This window comes from Urocitellus parryii, chromosome 13, assembly GCF_045843805.1.
Source record: "Urocitellus parryii isolate mUroPar1 chromosome 13, mUroPar1.hap1, whole genome shotgun sequence".
NCBI lineage: Eukaryota > Metazoa > Chordata > Mammalia > Rodentia > Sciuridae > Urocitellus > Urocitellus parryii.
The window spans coordinates 21011802-21030739 of record NC_135543.1 but is presented as its reverse complement, the minus strand read 5'-3'; the positions used below and the strand labels follow the sequence as shown (position 1 = coordinate 21030739).

Here is an 18938-nt window from a genome sequence, read left to right as displayed (position 1 = left end):
CTTGTTTAAATAAGCAACTCTTCAATGTATTATTTTGGTTGCTAAAGTTAAGGAGTTAGTTTATGTTTCATAACAGATTGAGTAAAATAATCTATCCATCATCATTTGTCTGTCTTCTAAATATACATCAATTTGAATTTTAACACAGTTAAGAAAAAGTCTATTTTGACTAGTTAAAAGGACATACCTATTAATTTCTTCTATGATTGTGAAATTATTTTTGATACCTGTTATAATAGTCTAGGTCAATTTCTGACTCTATATTATCTTTCTAATCATGGCCTAGAAAATAAGTCAAATGAACTCTTTACAGCAGGATGCTATCTTCTTTAAGACAGCATGGCCTCTGGTATTTTGCTATACCAAATCTGCTTTTCTTGCAATACTGACCCTGATATGATATTGTATGCATGCAAACCTTTACAATTACACTTGACTTCTGCTTTCTTCTCTTATTCCTCTCTTTTCTTTCTTCATTCTGGTCATTCTCTTCCTCATCCCCTTCTTCTATTTCTTTCCCTCTTCTTTTGTGTCTTCTACCTTCTCTCTCTCTCTCTCTCTTTTTTTTTTTTTTAAACTGAAATATATTGCCTGGCACAGTAGCGCCTGTCTGTAATCCCAGTGGCTGTGGAGGCTGAGGCAAGAGGATCATGAGTTCAAAGCCACCCTCAACAATTTAGCGAGACACTGAGCAACTCAGTGAGACCCTGTTTCTAAATAAAATATGAAAAGGGCTGGGGATGTGGCTCAGTGGTTAAGCATCCCTGGCTTCAATCCCAGTACAAAAAAAAATTGAAATACACTACATACCTGGTCAATATATTAAACTTTGGTGAAACTTCAAATAATGAAGTTGTCTGGAATCCCAGTGACTTTGACCATCAGGCATAGGAAAGAAAATAGTGTGTGATAGATGAGAATAATTGGTGTCTCCTATTTGGCTCATATTTGAAGTTCTACTCAGGAAGAGATACTGGAAATAAAGTGTAAAAAAATGTATAGATTCTCTAACAGAAGAACTGAAGAAAATGATTAGAGTGTTGATGAGTTCTAACCTAGAGACCAACTTCTACCTATCTTGTGGTGCACAGATTCATATTTGGATGCATAAATATTTCCTCCAGAACCCAAACATGGATCCTAGATGTATTCTGAATCTCCCTGTGTCAAAATAAGGGGAATAAAGAGACTGTAGCTGTAGATTTGGAGCATGTTAACTAATTAGAAGGAAAACTGTCTTTCATAGCATAAAGGGTGAGAAAACAAGTTGGAAGAGGCCTGGAAAATATTGGACTGGGCCAGCCAGTTTGCTTCAAATGAACATATATTTAAAATGTTCTTCAGCCAAACAGTGGGAGAAATAGTTTCAAGAAGAGCCAGGTTTCCGGCCATCCTGTTTCACACAGGTGGATATGAATGCACTCATGAATACTTCTTACCCCCTCTATTTACTGTCTCACATTTGCCTTCTTGTTTAGAAGATGCCCAACATGTTCCCAAGGCAACATGGTTTGACCTGGGTTTTAATTCTTTTTTTTTTCTGGCAGTATTTTCATTTATAAACCACAGTTGTATCAGAATTCTGTCTCTTGAAGCCATGTAGCCATCAGTCTCACTGTCTGTATGTATTTCCTTGTTCTTACAATGGTTCTTCTATTTGTACTGTGAGCTCACTTGAAAACATAAGCTGCGCTTATCTCCTCCAGGTGGACACACATCCTATTCTCTCTGCATTCACTCTTGGAAGTCAGTTAATTTCCATGAAAAGCCATAAATTTTTATATCTTTGTTAATGTAATTCTTCAAAACCTTGAAATGAATTGTGAATAGCAAAAAAAAAAAAAAAAAAAACATGATACACCTCATGATAGATTCTGAGCATCAACATCATAATTAAAAGTCTTACAATGTCTGTTTCCTTTCATAACCAATGACAAGGCCTTGTCTCTGTCTCATCTTGCAGCCCCAACCTCTGCTCCCAAGGATCTGACAGTCATTACTCGGGAAGGCAAGCCTCGTGCTGTCATCGTGAGCTGGCAACCCCCCTTGGAAGCCAATGGGAAAATTACGGGTAAGCACCCACCTTTCTTTCCCTGTGTTGCCCTAGTCAGGCCTGCAATGGCTTACCCCACCCCCCACCCCCCAGTGCTGCTCTTGCCTGTGTGCATTAGTTTCTCTGTCAGTATCCCAGTTCACTCCCTGGCCCTGCCTGGCTGTCTCCTCCTGGCCCCCACAGTCTGGTCTGTAGCATTCCTGAATGGTGCATGCAAATACACACACATGCACATTTCCTTCCAGTTCCTATGTGAAAGAAAGGTATTTCAATTAGGAGAGGCCTTTTGTTTTTTATTCTATGGAGCATTAATACAACCATCTTATGGAGTAAGCTGAGTATAGATGGCTGAAAGAAGCTGGGTTGTTTGGCAATTATGAAATACAAAAGATGCCTAATAACCATGTGTTTTTATACAGCACATGTGAAGGAGGTTTGTCTGGGGATTTTTAATTTCTCACTTAGCTTTTAGCTTCTTACTTAAATCATAAGGTTCAGAAAATACTTAATATTGACTGACAGAAATTGAACATAATGAATATTTCACAGTGACAGATTTTATTTTGCCAAATATTGCTGATAACATCAATGCCTAATTAAAGCATCCATTAGAAGCCTGTAATGTTAATTTAGTATGAAAAATATAATGGAGTTCTATCAAAGATTTTGCATTTAAATGATCACTTTAGGCTTTTAATAGATGTCTCCATAGCATATAATTATTATGAAAAATATTGTATAACTCAAAATGTGCACATTATAGTCTAATTAATTTGAACCATTGGGTTAGGAACACGTAAGAGTCACTCCTGTTTCTTCTTTTTTTGCATTCAAGAGGTAGATAGTGGTACCATAAATTAACAACATGATTCAGTCACTCTGTGATACAGAGATAAGCCGGGAAATTGCAGTTTCAGAAGGCACACTTACTTTATGTGAGTTACATTTTGATTTTTGCAAAATGAAAAGATAATGTGAAAATTCCACATGTGATTGAAATTTAAGTTGAAGATTTGCTTTCTCTAGGAAATGGCTCTTAGTGCAATAGCAAACAGAATTTTCATTTGAGCTGACAAATATGGAAAAAGAAGAGAGGCATAAAATCTCCCCCAAACCTTATATGTTCTGTTGTCAGTGTGCCAGGCCTTTTAAAACCAAGCCAGGATCATTCCAATTTTCTTTTATTCCCTCTCTCACTGCTATGATCTATTTTCATTGGTTCTGTCTCAGTACTTTTGTAGCTTTTGATTTATTTATATTTTGTTTCATCATAGTTATTTATAAGCATATTATAAATCAGTATATAATAAGTTTAAGAGAAAAAGTAGAATAGAAACTGTCTAAATAAAAGCAAGTTGTGATGAAAAAAAATACATTTTTGGTAAAAAATAAAATGAGTCCTATTCTCCACTCATTAAAATTCTCCACTCTTATTTTAAAAATATTTTCAGATAGTCCATGTAAAGAATAGAATGTAGTTTCAACTCTAAAATAAAGTCTAATTTTGTATTTCTAGGGGGAATAATTGAAGTCTGGCCCATATGAAGAAATACAAATTAATCAAAGCAATAAAATTCTATATATTATTTTTTCAATGCATGTGAAAGCAACCTTGTCCACATACTTTATTTAGAGTTGTCTGTTCAGTTGTTCTCACCAATAAAAATCTGTATGTTCTCTCACAATGGAAAAATAAAAATATGAGAGGTAATATGTTTTACCTTTAAAAACCCTGGTCATTTATTAAGACAAAATTATGATTATCAAATTGAGATATTGACTGAGTTCAAAGGGAACAAACACAAAGAACCCTTAAGAGATCTTCTGTTTCATTCTTAATTTGGTTCATTCAAATTACTTCCAGAAAATAAGATGATAAAATATTCATAATACTAGACCACAAGGTTGAGGGCTCAGATTTGCTTCACTCAGCTTTTAACAGAAATGCAAAGAAAAATATGAACTCTGCCCCTGTGTGGCTAGGCCATGTGTGCCTATAAGGGATGTGCTTTGAGTGACATTTGTTTCTGCTTTTTTCCTAATTCCTTCATGTGGACAGCAGTAGAGCAGGTGGTTAAGAACCCAGCCTCCTAAGGGCAGTGCTTGGATAGGTCACTTAACGTCTCTGAGGCTCTCTCTCACTATAAAATAAGGATAGAAATGGCACATCGTTCATAAAATTGTTATAATAATACAGTACAGAGAAAAATCCCTGAAGCCCAGTGATACTCTAGCCGATACATTATTACATTAGTGATACATTATTCCAATTTGAAATCCATTCTAGAACAAGCCTTTACTACAGTGCTTTGCATAGAACCCAGACCATCATTTTATAAATATAACTACTTCAGAGAGATTAAAGAAGTACAGAAGAGGAAATTCAGATAATTCCAGTATCTAAATTCCCTGATCATAATCTCACAACACCTACACTTTCAGAAGAGAATGATTCAATATACATAAAGCATTTATTGCATGTGTAGCATCCTGCTAAGCATTTTAGTATTGTTAAGTGATCACATATTGTCATTATTCCTTTTTAAAATAGTGATTAGGGTTTTCTGGGTACATAACTCATCTGAACTCAAATAACCAAGAAGTAGCAAACCAAAGATTATGAACTTGGGTCCTCAATGATTATACTGTGTTTTGCTCCAACTTATTATATTCTATTGTCCTAAATCAATGAATCTCAACTGAGTTTGAGTTTATTTTATCTGGGAAGAAACAGCATGGTATTTTTGAAAGCTTCTTGAATGATTTGAATGTTGAGAGTTATAAAACATTGCTCTGAATAAATGCAGTGGCCGACACTGTTCAAGTCAGGGACAACCTAGGAGAGAGGAGGTAAGCCTTTCAGAGACTGTTTTCTTATCTGCGCAGGCTCCTGGCTGAGGCTCCACTGTTTTTCTGTGTTGTTTGCTGCTCTAGTTCAGTTCCTCTCCTTTTGAATGCTCTTTTCTCGTGACTTCCAAAAAAAATCATGTTCTTCCCACTTTCCAGACTAAAGCTTCTGTCAGTCTCATTTATGGACAGTGCTTCTCCCTGTTTTTTAAATGCTGCTTCCCTGATACAAGTCTTCTCATTCCCTTTGCTACTTTCTCTAGAGAATTGTCTATAGCAGAGTCCATTGTTAGTAAATACCCACTTGTATCTCTGAAATCTCTGTCTCCTTCCAAGAAGTTCTAAACACACACATCCAACTTCATATTAGGCATCTGCATGATCCTGTCTTATTGACTCCTCTTTCTCTTCCCGGATGTTTCTACTCTCATCTTCCTTTTTACTACCACCCACTACAACTGGCCAAATAATGTTATTATGTTCTATAGTAAGTTTAAAACCATCCACGATTGTGGGCCCCTCTGGGAAGTCAAATTGGAATCAAAAGTGTCAAATTCTCTCACCCCCATATTTTTAAAAGCCTCCGTGATTTATTTGGTTGCAAGAGTTGAAAACTTGATTATCTTGACTTCTTCATCCCTTTACAGTATAATCTTGAGAGAAAATCTAGATGCCTTTAGTCAGTGATGAAAGCTCCATGAGAACAGATTTGGTTCAGCACTCTGTTCCCATCAGCAACATTCTTAGCCAGGCACGTTGGTGCACACTTGAAATCCCAGGATATAAGAGAAATATATGATTACAAGTTCAAAGCCAGCCTCAGCAACTTTGTGAGGCCCTAAGCATCTCAGCGATGCCCTGTCTGTGAAGAAAATATAAAAAGGGTATGATAAGGTTACTCAGCAGTTTAGCATCCCTGGGTTCAATCCCCAGTACCAAAAAAAAAAAAAAAAGAAGAAGAAGCAAAACAAACAACACACACATTTTTGACCCATAGCAGGTAATTAATAAATGTTTGTTGGGTAGATCAATCACTGAATTCTAATTAAATATATTTTTTTCTGTTTGATTTGAACAAAGTTCCTGTTATTCTAAGTAAGACACTTTGAGTAAGATACTTCCTGTGGGTTTAGTAATATTATGAAAAATAAGTAAATAAATAAATACATAAATAAATAAATAGATTTGTAGTATTCAATATATAGTTACTATGTAGAAGATAATAAAAAATAGGAACACTACATTACACTTTTAAAATACATTGTATTGCAACAACCTGTGTAAAGAGGATGAAATGGAGACTTATTAGAATAAGCAAAGTTGCTCAGGTTGTACAACCAGTAAATGGAAGAGCTATAGCTTCAGGTCAGGTCTTCCCAAGTCCATAGCTTTCACCTTTTAACCATGGAAAAGGAAGAAATAGGTCCTTCTTTCCTTATCTACCCACTTGTGAATAAAAATTTAAAAAAAAAAATAAAAAATAAAAAACAGCCCTCATTGGGTCGAACTCCTTATTGGCAGGAGTTGTGTTACATAGCTTGGTCTCCCCAGTACATAGCAGTCCTCCTCATCCATGGAAGGGAATCAATCAATATCACATATGAAGAGTGGAAAGGAACAAAGAGAGGAGATATGGAATCGAATATATTCTGACATTTTGTTTCTGAAATTGCAACTTCCTCTTTGTATAAGTAAGGTCAAAATGATGGATGTATGATGTTATATTTTTTACATATTAGATAAATATGAAGCTAATATAGGAAAGTCTAGTTGGGTCAACAATCACAGAAGATCTTAAAAACTGTAGTATGGCCTAATATCTTATAATCTGGCTGAGTTGCAGTGCACAAGAGACAAAAATTAAGTAGAAAAAGAAAAAAAAAGGAAAAATATATTGAATTATGTAGAGAAAAATAAGTATACAGCTACATAAAGTTACTAAGAATACAATGGTTTGCTCTAAACTGTGTGGTTTTATGGAAATCTGTAAGACTTTTTTTGTGGGGGAAGGTGGTACCAAGGATTGAACTCAGGGACACTTGACTACTAAGCCACATAGCCCTATTTTGTATTTTTCTTAGAGAGGGTCTCACTGAATTGCTTAGCATCTGGCTTTTGCTGAGGCTGGCTTTGAACTCTTGATCCTCCTGCCTCAGTCTCTCAAGCTGCTGGGATTACAGGCGTGAACCACTGAGCCTGGTGGAAATCTGTAAGATTTTAATGGTGAAATTAGTGTCTTATATCATACTTGCACCCGCGAGTGTAATGGTTTGCTTTCTCCAGAGCCATTTCTTAGAGTTGAATGATGGAATCAGTTGTAGTCTGTTTTATCCTTCATCTTCTCAAATTTAAAAAAGAAAAAGAGAGAGGGTAGGTTTCCCCACCAATATAGAACTGGCTCAGATACTAATTTGAAATTGTCAGAATTTAAATCTTAAATGTTCACCTTTAAATACTTGATTCCAGAACTGTCATTTTAAAATATATAAAGGAATAATTTTTACATAGGTAAAATCACAGTGAAGGCAACTATTTTGTTCTCATTTGATAAATGGTGAAAATTGGGAATAAGTGTAATTGGCCTAGAATGGAAGCAGAGTTCTCCAGACTTGGAGTTGATCATACACTTAAAAAATTGCAGTAAGTGCCATGAATGTAAGACTTGGCTGTTATAGGCTACATAATTTCACTTAGTAAGTGAAGTTCAATATCTATTATGTGAAGACTATTTTATTAAGTTTTTTTGAAAAATCAAAATGCAATATAAGATATGGCTCCTGAACTAAAGGAATGGTTTTTATCTTTTTGAAGAGATAAGAAATGCACATAATAAAAAAAGATTAGTATTCTTATTGCTAGTACCAGGTACTTCTTTTCAACAAATATAGTTTTTTTTTTTAAGGAGACCGCTGTGGATCAAAGAAAATGAGGATATTTTGTTGATATTGATGATGGCAACTGAGTTATAAATAAATGAGCAAAAGATAAGTGCTTTATCCAATGATATTTCACAGTCCCTTTTGAATTATAGCCTTCCAATTTTAATACTTACCAGAGGAAAAAATCAACTTCAGCATTTTAAAATTTTGTATCATTCTTTATATTGGCAAGACTTTGAACTTCTCTTGAGATCTCAAGCATCTTTTTTTTTCAAATTCATTTATTTATTCTAATTTGTTATACAAGACAGCAGAATGCATTTTAAGACATTTTATTTGTGATATTGACATCATCAAAAATGTCACGTATAGTAATGATTCCTGGCCTTTCTTGATCATAGAAATTGTCCATCCAGATTACTGAGGTTATCCTAACCTGTTGTATTAGATATCCATTGCTTTGTAGCAATAGAACTACAAATTTAATAACTTAAAATAATATGTATTTGTTATCTCAGTTTTTGTGTGTCTATAATAGCATAGTTTCACTAAGTGCTGTGCTTTAAAGCCTCTCACAAGGTAACCAACCAAGATACCTTCACTGCAGTCTCATCTTTGGTTTTACTGGAGAAATATTTTTTTGAAACATATGTGGTTATGAACAAGAGTTACTTTCTTACTGACTGTTGGCCAGAAACTACCTTTTCTTCCTGCAAAGTGGTCTTCTCCATTTAATGATTTGCTTTATCAAAACCAAGAGAGGAAAGAATCTAGAGTCTGCTAGCAAAAGATCATAATCTTATGTAACACAATCCTGGCAAAGCTAGCCCATCACATATGCTATATCTGTTAGATGTAAGTCTTAGAACTTATCTAAACTTAGAAAGGATGACATAAGGGTGTGCATACCAGAGAACAGGAGAAATTGGGGGCCATTGAAGACTGTTCACCACAAGTGTTAAATTAAAAAAAAAACCTATTATGGGGTCTATTTTTCATAAATTATAACCACTCTTCAGATAATTCTTATGGTTCTGCAGATCTAGGAAACACCAATCTAAGAGAAAGATGAAGGCCAACATAAAATAGGTACAAGTTTGCAGCATTGGTCAGATTTGAAGAAGAAATGGGCTTCTGGCTGTTTGGACTTCATAACTTTGCTTAACCCTCCAGAACCATAAGGAAGAAATATCTAGTTCACGGTCCAGGATGCATGCCTCACACTAACATGTCATTCTATAAAGCACTATGGGATTAAGTGATGAGTGACACAAAATCATAAATGCTTTTATATAATATTTAAAAAAGCTTATAGAAATTAATGTTTCTCAATTAATTAAACATTAAATTAATGTTTCAGGAAGGTTTCAATAGGTCAGATACAGCTTAAACTAGACTGATGGATGAGTGTGAATTGGGCAGAGAAAGTAAAAGAACATGGAATGGTTCAAGAATAAGAGGGGGAGAGAATAAGCGTGATATGCAGAACAATCTGTGAGGGTGTGTGCTGAGATGGGGATACCATTGCATGATTCATCAGAAGGGAAGTGGGTATGAGTCAGAGACCTCTGTGGCATAACCATGCCAAAGCCCTGGGAGTGAAGGTTCTCAGTGCAGGTGGGAGACAGAGGGACTCAAAACGAAAGAATTGGTAAACTCAAGGAAAACAGCTGTAGAAAAAATACTTACCAATAAATATTAAATGTGTAAGAATAGACCTAAGCACTTCTGTGGCCAATCCAGTGTCAATATCATTGCAGAATTTTGGCAGAAAGGGAGATCACTACCACATTCAGGTAGTAAAGGCATCTATGAGGAGCCCCTCTGAGCTGCCACCTGACAGTATAACATAAATATTATTAATTAATGCTTTTAAGTAAGAGCTAGCTCACAAATTGCCTAAGTCTAATGTTAGAATATGAATATTTTAGAGGGATACCTGGAGCATAGCAGACTATTTGACAATACACAGTTAGCATTCAAGTCACTTAGCCCCTAACGCAGGGAATTAATGAATTAATGAATTAATCACCTAGAGTTATCCAGCAGTGTTTATTTATCTGTCTAGCTGGGCTGGAATATTGGAACTAGCATTAGATTTTTAGTATGGTGGTGGAGGCTATCATTCCAACCCTTTTACCAAGTAACTACAGGTCAGCTTCATCATCTGTGAAACGAGAAAATACTGCCCTTGCCAACCTCACACAATCAGCAAAACAATCAAAAATCATTTACTTTTATAACACTTCAAACAACTACAGCATACACTTTCCCATATATTTTTTATTATTTAAGTGTAAAACAAAATAAGCATTACTTATTTTCATTACTGGATGACTCCAAAAGTTATGCAAACTTGCTATCTCTCTTTACATTTTTATCATGCTTATATATTAGAACCAATAATCAGGATTTATGATAGCAGAAAGCACACATTTTTTAAATACAGAAGATGTTTTTATTTCTAATGGCCTAATTCCATTTTCTGATTCTGTACATTGAAGCAATTATTTATCTAATCCTTGCAATGTGAAAAAAAAAATTACTTGTTAAAGTGAATGCTGTTGTTTAAAGATTGTGGATACATAATAATCATTGTCAATTATATCTGAGAAACATGAGTGCTGGAAGCAAAACTATAATATCTATCCCATACACTAAACAAAGCTGCCTTTGTAACAAAGCTGCATTTGTCTATTCATGCAGCTTACATCTTGTTTTACACTTTGGACAAGAACATACCCATCGATGACTGGATTATGGAAACAATCAGTGGTGACCGGCTTACTCATCAAATCATGGATCTCAACCTTGACACTATGTATTATTTCCGAATTCAAGCACGAAATGCAAAAGGAGTGGGGCCCCTCTCTGATCCCATCCTCTTCCGGACTCTGAAAGGTTTGAATCATTTCCTATCATGCCTTCCTTCTCTGGGGAATTCTGGAAAATGACCTTGTAGTTTGGGTGAGAAACTACCCAATGTCATTTCTGTTGGCAACATAGTTGCAGTGAACATTCAGAAAAATTTAGAAAGTATCTTTTATGCTGAAAGCCAATATGTCAAAGAAAAACATATCGTATTCTCACAACTCCTGCCATCACCACAAGGCAGACATATTTAGATTGATGTTTTTATTTACAATCCTTCTGGAATTTTGTATTGATTTCATGTACATTGGTTCTATTCAAAATATAATGAAACCCTTCAGCCATTATATGTAAGAGAATAAAAATTAAAATGCATTGAATTATGTGAATGCCAACTTTAAATATTTTCTTTCAGGAATTATCATACTTATATATTAAAGGGAATTTTGATGTGGCAAGGCAGAAAATTTCTAACAAAATGAATATGTTTATTTTAAATTCCCAAAGTAGCAACAATAAAATGATTATAATATGATTAGAAGAAACCTCCATATGTTTGTAAGAATATCCATAGCATATCAATTTAAAGATAGCTATATGTTCATATAGAAAAGGACTAAGGTCAAAGAATAGTGAGTACATCAAAATAATTTTCATATAAGCCACAGTATTTTTAGACCACAATATTTTTTTCCACAGAAGCAAATGGTTTCAGGAAGCTCAATCATTTAACAACAGAAAATAATTTGAATGTTCCATAACTGATATTTAAAGATGTATACTTATGTCATGATATGCAGTATTTTAAGAAGTCTACGCCTACATATCCTGCAGAAAACTTGATAATATGTCATTGCATACAACTATGACTTTAAAACATGTGGATAGTTGATATTTTCACCCATTTATTTGACATACTAAAAGAAATGTCCAAGAATAATTGTATGTTTCTCAATTCTCCTAGGAAGATAACCTAACAAATAGTGGACTTTTAAATTCTCCTGAGTGAGCTATTCAAAAGCTGGATTTTGGTAGGCGCTAGTCTGAAAGTTTGCCAAGAATATACAAACAAGCTTTCGACCTAAGCCTGCATGACAGTTCTTAATGATGGAGCAGAATTTAAGAGGGAGGTGGAAAAGAGAGGAGCTAATCTATGTCTACCTAGGTTTGGAGGACTTCATGTCTAAATCAGGTTTTACTCCAAATGAGTGATTGAAAAGCAGCCAGTTATTCATTTTGTGGTAGCATAAAATGGAGCTCGATAATATTTTGCAAACGCTTCATCTTTATCTGTAGATGAGTGCCAAATTAATTTCATGCCCACAGTGTGTGCCAACTAAGAGATCTCAGGGAGGTTTTAAGATGACTTAAGTCATCCAAATGCAGTAAACAGCATCATGATGAGATATCACAGGACACACAGGCCCACATTGATAACCAGTCTGCAGATTATGTAATGAATTTCAGTATTTCCTTTCTTGGTGTTTTCCCTAAGTGCCCTAAACTCATCTACAAAATTATTTTCAAAACTAAAAACAAATTTGGGAGTTTGTTGTATAACATATCATCTATAAGAACTGTGTTTCATACCTTGATTTTATGTTTAATATTGTCTATTATAAACATCTCATGCTCAATAATAAATTTTTAAACAAACATTCCTTATATTGGAAATAAGTTTCTGATGTCTTGGGTGCACTCAAAAATATTGACGTTGCCCGTCTTCATCAATACTTGACCTCGTACTTGTATGCATCTTGCATGTCACTTTCAATGACAGGTGTTCTCAGACCAATAAATTGCTCATCGTGAGATTTAAAAACACAATAAACCAAATCTATACCAATGATATAAAATCATGATATTGCTCTCTGATTTAAGATTTTCAATCCCCAAAGCTGCATTAAAACATAAGTCCTCTATTCATCAGAATGTAACTTTGTTTGACACAGAGAAAGGCTTAGAAGTTTGTGCAAAGCTCAGGAAACTCCCAGTAGTCCAACGGGTAATGGGCAAGTGTTTCATTGCAAATCATGCCCCAGGCAGGTGTCCACAAAACTCATTCTTTCATATTCAGTCTTTGAAAAAAAAATAGCAGCTTCTTCTACTGGAGATTAGAGTTTTATCTTTTTGGTATGAGCAACCAGCCTGAGAGGTTCAGAAAACTCCATCAGTAATCACTGGTTAATTAAAAGGGAATTTATAATTAGGAAGGGATTATATCCCTCTACACTTATGTATATGCATATATGTGATATATTTAACTCTTTAGAATGTTAATTAAAATAATCTTGGACTTGATTCTCTGACCAGATACCTCTCTTGCCCACATCCTTCCCTAGCATCCATTAGGATAGACACACACCATGGAAACATTGAACGCCATAGGTGTGTCTCTTGTGTCTCTCTGGTGTCTCCTTCCTCTGATTAAAATATGTGTCTCCATATTGGCCTCTCAGGGTAACAGGGAGGAAGGATGTTCCCAATGGAGTGAACCACAGAAAATTCTTATAGAGGAAGTGAGACATTTTCTGGACACAAAGGAGCAGAGTGTTCAGCAGTGAGGCTCCCAAAGAATAAACTATTCTCTGGGCATCCTTAATCATTTTTCTGAAATGTGTCCCTCCCTCACTGAGTAATAAAACACACTAAAAGCTGTGTAACAGAATAGAAAAAGAAAAGGTTTAGTGTTCAAATTATTTTGTGACAAAATACATGATTTTCAGACATACGACATGAGAAATTAAAAATGGAAAGAACAAATCACAAGACTTTGAAGCCATTATTTATCTTAAATAAAAGAATTTGTTAGAATTCATTTGGTACGCATTGGGAAATACTCTTCAGTACTTAACCATGTTGGAAACATTCAAAATTTCTCAAGTTATACTCAGTTCAGCTTTGTTAACCGAAAAGCAAATCTAGAACAAATACATTTATTTATCACTTGTTAAGAATATCAGACTGCAGACAGTGTACTCAATGTGATTAATGATAAAGGAAGGAACAAAGTTTGGATTTGAGATACAGTTTGGTTTCCTTTCTCTCTTTTTTTCCTCCTGACATCATTCTGAATAGTTCTTCACTAAATGCAATAAGTTTATTAGGATTATTTCAGGAGTGTATCCTGCTCTGGACATCAAACCTGTACAGGTCACATACTGTATGGCTACTTATGACTCTAAAACATTCTACCTCTCCTTTCTAGAGACCTGGAGTAATACAGCTTTTTTCCTCAAAGGCTCAAATTCCTTTTCTCCATATACGATATATAATGCAATTGCCAGTCAAAAGCACCTGTCTTCAGCAACCCCATAACGCTGTAATAAAAGTATTTTGGGAAATCCTTAGTCTTCAATGGGAAATGGAAGAGAAAATCAAGATAAAAATTAAATTGTAATGATCAGTTTATAAAAGGTTAGATCAGAGAGCCTGATGGATTTTTAAAAATTTTAAATTTTGAGAAGATATAAAGATGTTTATAAAACTCATTTAAAGCTTGCACGGAATACAGGATATTAAGCACCAATCCTTGAGGGGGCATGAAAAAGAATAGCCCTGCCCATCTACTATACAGTGTAGTTCTTATAGATAACAACACTGTATTGTGCACTTGAAATTTACTAAGAAGATAAAAATTTTATTGTATTCTTTCCACATGGGAAAAAAAAAGAAAAAAAGAAAGGTGGTGGGAGGAAGTTGGGGGAGTTAATGGATAGGTATGATGTCGCTGATGGTGATAGTGCATACTTTTCTACAAACTCATAATTGTACACATTAAATATGTACAGCTTTTGGCTTTCAATCATATCTCAACAAAGTGTTTTCTTAAAAATTAAAGCTAGTAGCAACTTAATCAAATAAACATGTGTGTGTGTGTGTGTGTGTGTGTGTGTAATTTTCCAAAGAGGAATTTAGAATTCAAAGTCTATTACACATTGTTAACTTTTCATAGAATATGTGTACACATAATTTTAAGCTGAAGGAAGATGTAATTGATCTCTGGTTTCAGAATCTGTTCCAGGATGCATTAGACATAAACCCTGTTCCTCTGAACGGGGATATCTTTCAACAGCATCATTATTTAAGTGTTTTGATTCTGTTGAACATTATTATTGAACAATTAAGTGTGCTCTTTGGTTTATAAAAGGACCACGCCTGAAGGATATCTGCTAAAATATTGTTCAGACAATATTGATAGATTTGCTATGAGACTACCATACATAAAAGAGAACAGACTATGTTATATGCTATTATATGCCTATCATATTTTTCTCATGTAAACTTAATTGAGAGAAAAGCAAAGCAAAGCAGCAACTATAGTATTCTACCCGTCACTTTTGAGTGGAATTGAGTTAAAATGCCCCAAATACTCAAAGCTCAAAGACAACCAAATATAGGTGAAATAATCAACTGATAAAGCTTTACAAAAATCTGCATTGGCTAAAACACCATATCACAATTTTAAGAAATACTAGAAATTTGCCTTCTAATTTAATTTCATTTGATTGGGAGAAAAGCCACTTTTTAAAATCTTTGAGTTATTTTTAAATTTAAAAGCCCATTATTATAAGTCACCTGAAGTTATAAGTGAATTAAGAGCTATCTTTACAAGTTCTCAACATCTATTAAACCATTAATATGATTTCATATTGATGATATATCATTATTTTGCCCCATCCATTTAAGAATTGGCTAAATTTTCTTTTAAAAAATAACTTCAAACAGGAAATAGCTCTAATAACTTTACTTAAAATATATGTGTGATAAACATTTGGTAACTGCATCTATTTTTTTACATCCAGTCCTAATTTCAATTCAACTTACATGATGATCCTTTGGAGTTTACGTTTAGTAGGATGTGACCAAATGAGATATTTTCAAAGTCTATTTATGTAGTAAAATCATTATTTTCTTTTTTTCCTGTGACTGCTTAATTGATAAAATAATCACATATAACTTTGGTTCTTTATCAATTGTATTTCAATAGGTCATTGACCTTGATATGTAAACTTGGGAACAAAACCCTTGATTTTGTATGTCAGCTTTCTTACTAGCAACTGTCAAAATCTAATAATATTCTTTCTTTCTTTCTTTCCCCACAGTGGAACACCCTGACAAAATGGCTAATGACCAAGGTATGGCGACTCAATCTGTCATTATTTCCTTCTTGCCTCAGTCCTATCTGTTGGAAGTGTCAGTCATTACTTTGCCTTCCTCTTTTCACCTGGACCATACACCTGATGAAGCAGACATTGGGATGATGATTAATCTTGTTAATGAAGTTCTGCTTGGCTGAGGCTGCGGCTCTGATAGGGAAGATGTAAATTTTCTTGAGAGGAAATTGTTTTGTCTCTATTCTGAAGGACCAATTAAAATGTCAAGCTTCTTTGTATGAAATAAATTTTTAGTCCCTGTCTGCACTTCTGAATAATTCACATTAAGTATAATTAAGCTCAGTGTAATTTTCAAGCTGCTCTTGCACCCTTTCATGAGCTATGGAGGAAAGTTTGGTAGCGCTACATAAATCATATGTGCTTTTCCTCTGCATTGAGCTTCTTTTAATAAATAAAAACAAAGTTGGGTCAACTTTTTTAGGCATTATCATTGTTCATTTTGAAGCCAGAAAGCTTTTCATTGCATGCACCAGATGCTGGCCTGACTTAAGAGTATTTTCTGTTCCTTCAGCTGAAATTTGATTTGTATAGAGAAACAGGAGTGGGTTTACACAAAGGAAAATGGAGATAAATAAGAGTTATCTTTCAACTCAGAGGCAGATAAGAGTTTGCTATTAATATGATTGATGGATTGATTGACAAATTAAGATTCCACTATCTTTACACTGAAGATGATTAATAATCTGAGAAAGAACAAAATGAGTTGATGAGCTTCATTTTTCCCTCATGGATTGTTTTTTTAAGGGGGTGAATTTGGACATACTAGCAACTGGTTATAATCATTATGGTCTATATTTATTGCTTCAGAGTCTACCATAGTTTGTGTCCTGCTTTGAACATCTGCGCTTTGGATATCTCAGCCCAACTGACTTGCAAACATCACTTCTCATAAAGTACCATGTTGTGAAATTAGTGGAAAACATTCTTTTTTAACATGAATACTTCTAAACTCTTGACCAGTCTTAAATCTGGATATTGGCTCTCACTAACAGCAGAAGGCTGCTCACATTAGCAGGATTTTATTCAAAGATCCTATGTTTCAATTTTTTTCTGGGTCCCTGTGACAGGCCTCTATGTAATAGCACATGATTGAGATTGGAAATGTCTAACCAGGGTTACGATTTCATGCTGAGGCTGAGGTAGGAGGATCACGAGTTCAAAGCCAGCCTCAGCAACTTAGCATGTGGCCCTAAGCAGCTCAGTGAGACTCTGTCTCTAAATAAAATATTTAAAAACAAAGGCTGCGGATGTGGCTCAGGGTTCGGCCCCACTGGGCTCAATCCCTGGTACCAAAACAAAACAAAACAAAGATTTCTGTTGGTCTAGCTGCTCCTTCTTGCTTCCATTGGAAATATTCTCTTAAGATCAATATCCACTAAATATTTATTAAAATACTATTTATGAACATAATTAATGAGTAATTTTAACTTAGTATATATTTATTCAGATAAATTAAATATCAGTGCTGGTCAAATCTAAACCTGGAATAATTAGTAGTAGCTGTTTCACTATTTCAATTAGAAAATAATTAAAACAACCTGTCATAACTTTCTTCATAAAAAAATGGATTTGGAACATCCAGACAGATAATTCCTATGTTTTGAAATTATATTTAGAAAAAAATTGATTCATATCTAGAAAAAAAATGGCAGCAATAACAAAAATTTAAAGAGTCCCTGGCTTAAGTGATTACGTGCTCAAATTTCTCAAGAAATAGGTTTCCAATTTTTTCTGGATAACTTTTCTTTGTTTTTGTTGTCATTTTTATTTGCCATTATTATTATTATTATTATTATTATTATTATTATTATTATTAATAGAGTTTAAATCCAGGGCCTCATAAAGGCCAAGCATGCACTTCCCCTGGAGCTATACCCCCAGCCCCTGGTTAATGTTATTTGAAGCTATCAAATATATATTTTGTAAATCAGGATAAATTATTTCCCCATCCATCTGACCACACACCCAGGTTTTACTTAGCTTCTCACATCTGCAGTGAAACCTGATCAGTTTTCAAAAGCAAAAGGAATTGTCAAGAATCAGCTTTTCCCCTACCTAATATTATTTAGAAAGATGTTATCACATATTATGGCAGTTGGGTGCCTCTTTCCATCACAGCTGGCCAAGCTGATAGGTTCTAAATTTTATGTCAAACTTGTGGAATTGAGAGGGACTGTTGACATCTAATTTATGGTTATTAGTAACATCTTCAAATTCCTACAAAGAAGGTCTATAAAATTTGAACAGCACAAGTTTGTTATGAACAAAATCAGTCTTCTGAGTTGATGACCAGGTGCTTATGATATAACCCAGATTAAAGATTCCTCCAAGAGAGATGAAGATAGTGGCAGCAGATTGTTCAGAATGCTCCCATTCCCAGCAAAAGTCAATCTGTGGAACGTCTTTCATTGTGCTCTCTGTTAGACCTATGTGGTCCCTTCCTATGGAAAAATGACCCCACTATTACATTTCTTATAGGAGCTGAATTTCTTCTGAAAGAAAATTCTCTCTGAAAAAAAAATATTTGATACCTTGAGTCAGAGTTAACCTGAGAGAGATGGATCCTAAACAGAGAAGCAGGAGGTTAAATTTTACTTATGTGATAGAACATAAGAAAGTTTAGACTGTTCTAAAATGTGCCTTGGTAGATTCTTGTCAAAACTACCTCTCTTGGAACCTAAGAAATACTGTGAAGAACATAAATATGAAAATGAAATTCTATTGTATTTTCATCAGTTTTCCTTTGGGGAATGTTTTCCCCTTCTGTTTAATAATAATGTAATTATTAGAATAATGTAGAAATAGTAATAATGTAGAAATAGTAGACAACATGGAACTCTTCATCCCTTTGTGTAATTGCATATAAACTAATTATATCTAGCATTTTCTTAGTTTGCTAACCTAGATCTATCCTATAATTCTCCCCTTTTTGCACTCTCCTCTCTTGTTCCTTGTCCTGATCATTTCTGGAGACTCTTCTAGGCACAGTGGCCAATAAATATGATTTTAGTGATGAGCCCGAGAGTTTGACTTTCTGTCTGGTCAGGTGGAAAGGAAATGGCTCAGGCTCTCTGAAGTGGGTGCAGATGGTAGGGCATAGCTGCACTTCCA

General features: G+C 34.5%; 1 protein-coding gene across 1 annotated transcript in view; it reads left to right on the top strand.

Moving 5' to 3' along the window:
• The window catches only part of Dcc (DCC netrin 1 receptor), a 1056042-nt gene that overhangs the window by 945818 nt on the left and 91286 nt on the right, over positions 1-18938 (top strand). Inside the window, exons 19-21 of the mRNA XM_077792339.1 lie at positions 1964-2071; positions 10486-10680; positions 15756-15788. Coding sequence (XP_077648465.1) covers positions 1964-2071; positions 10486-10680; positions 15756-15788 — 336 coding nt within the window. The remainder of the gene's footprint in view (positions 1-1963; positions 2072-10485; positions 10681-15755; positions 15789-18938) is intronic.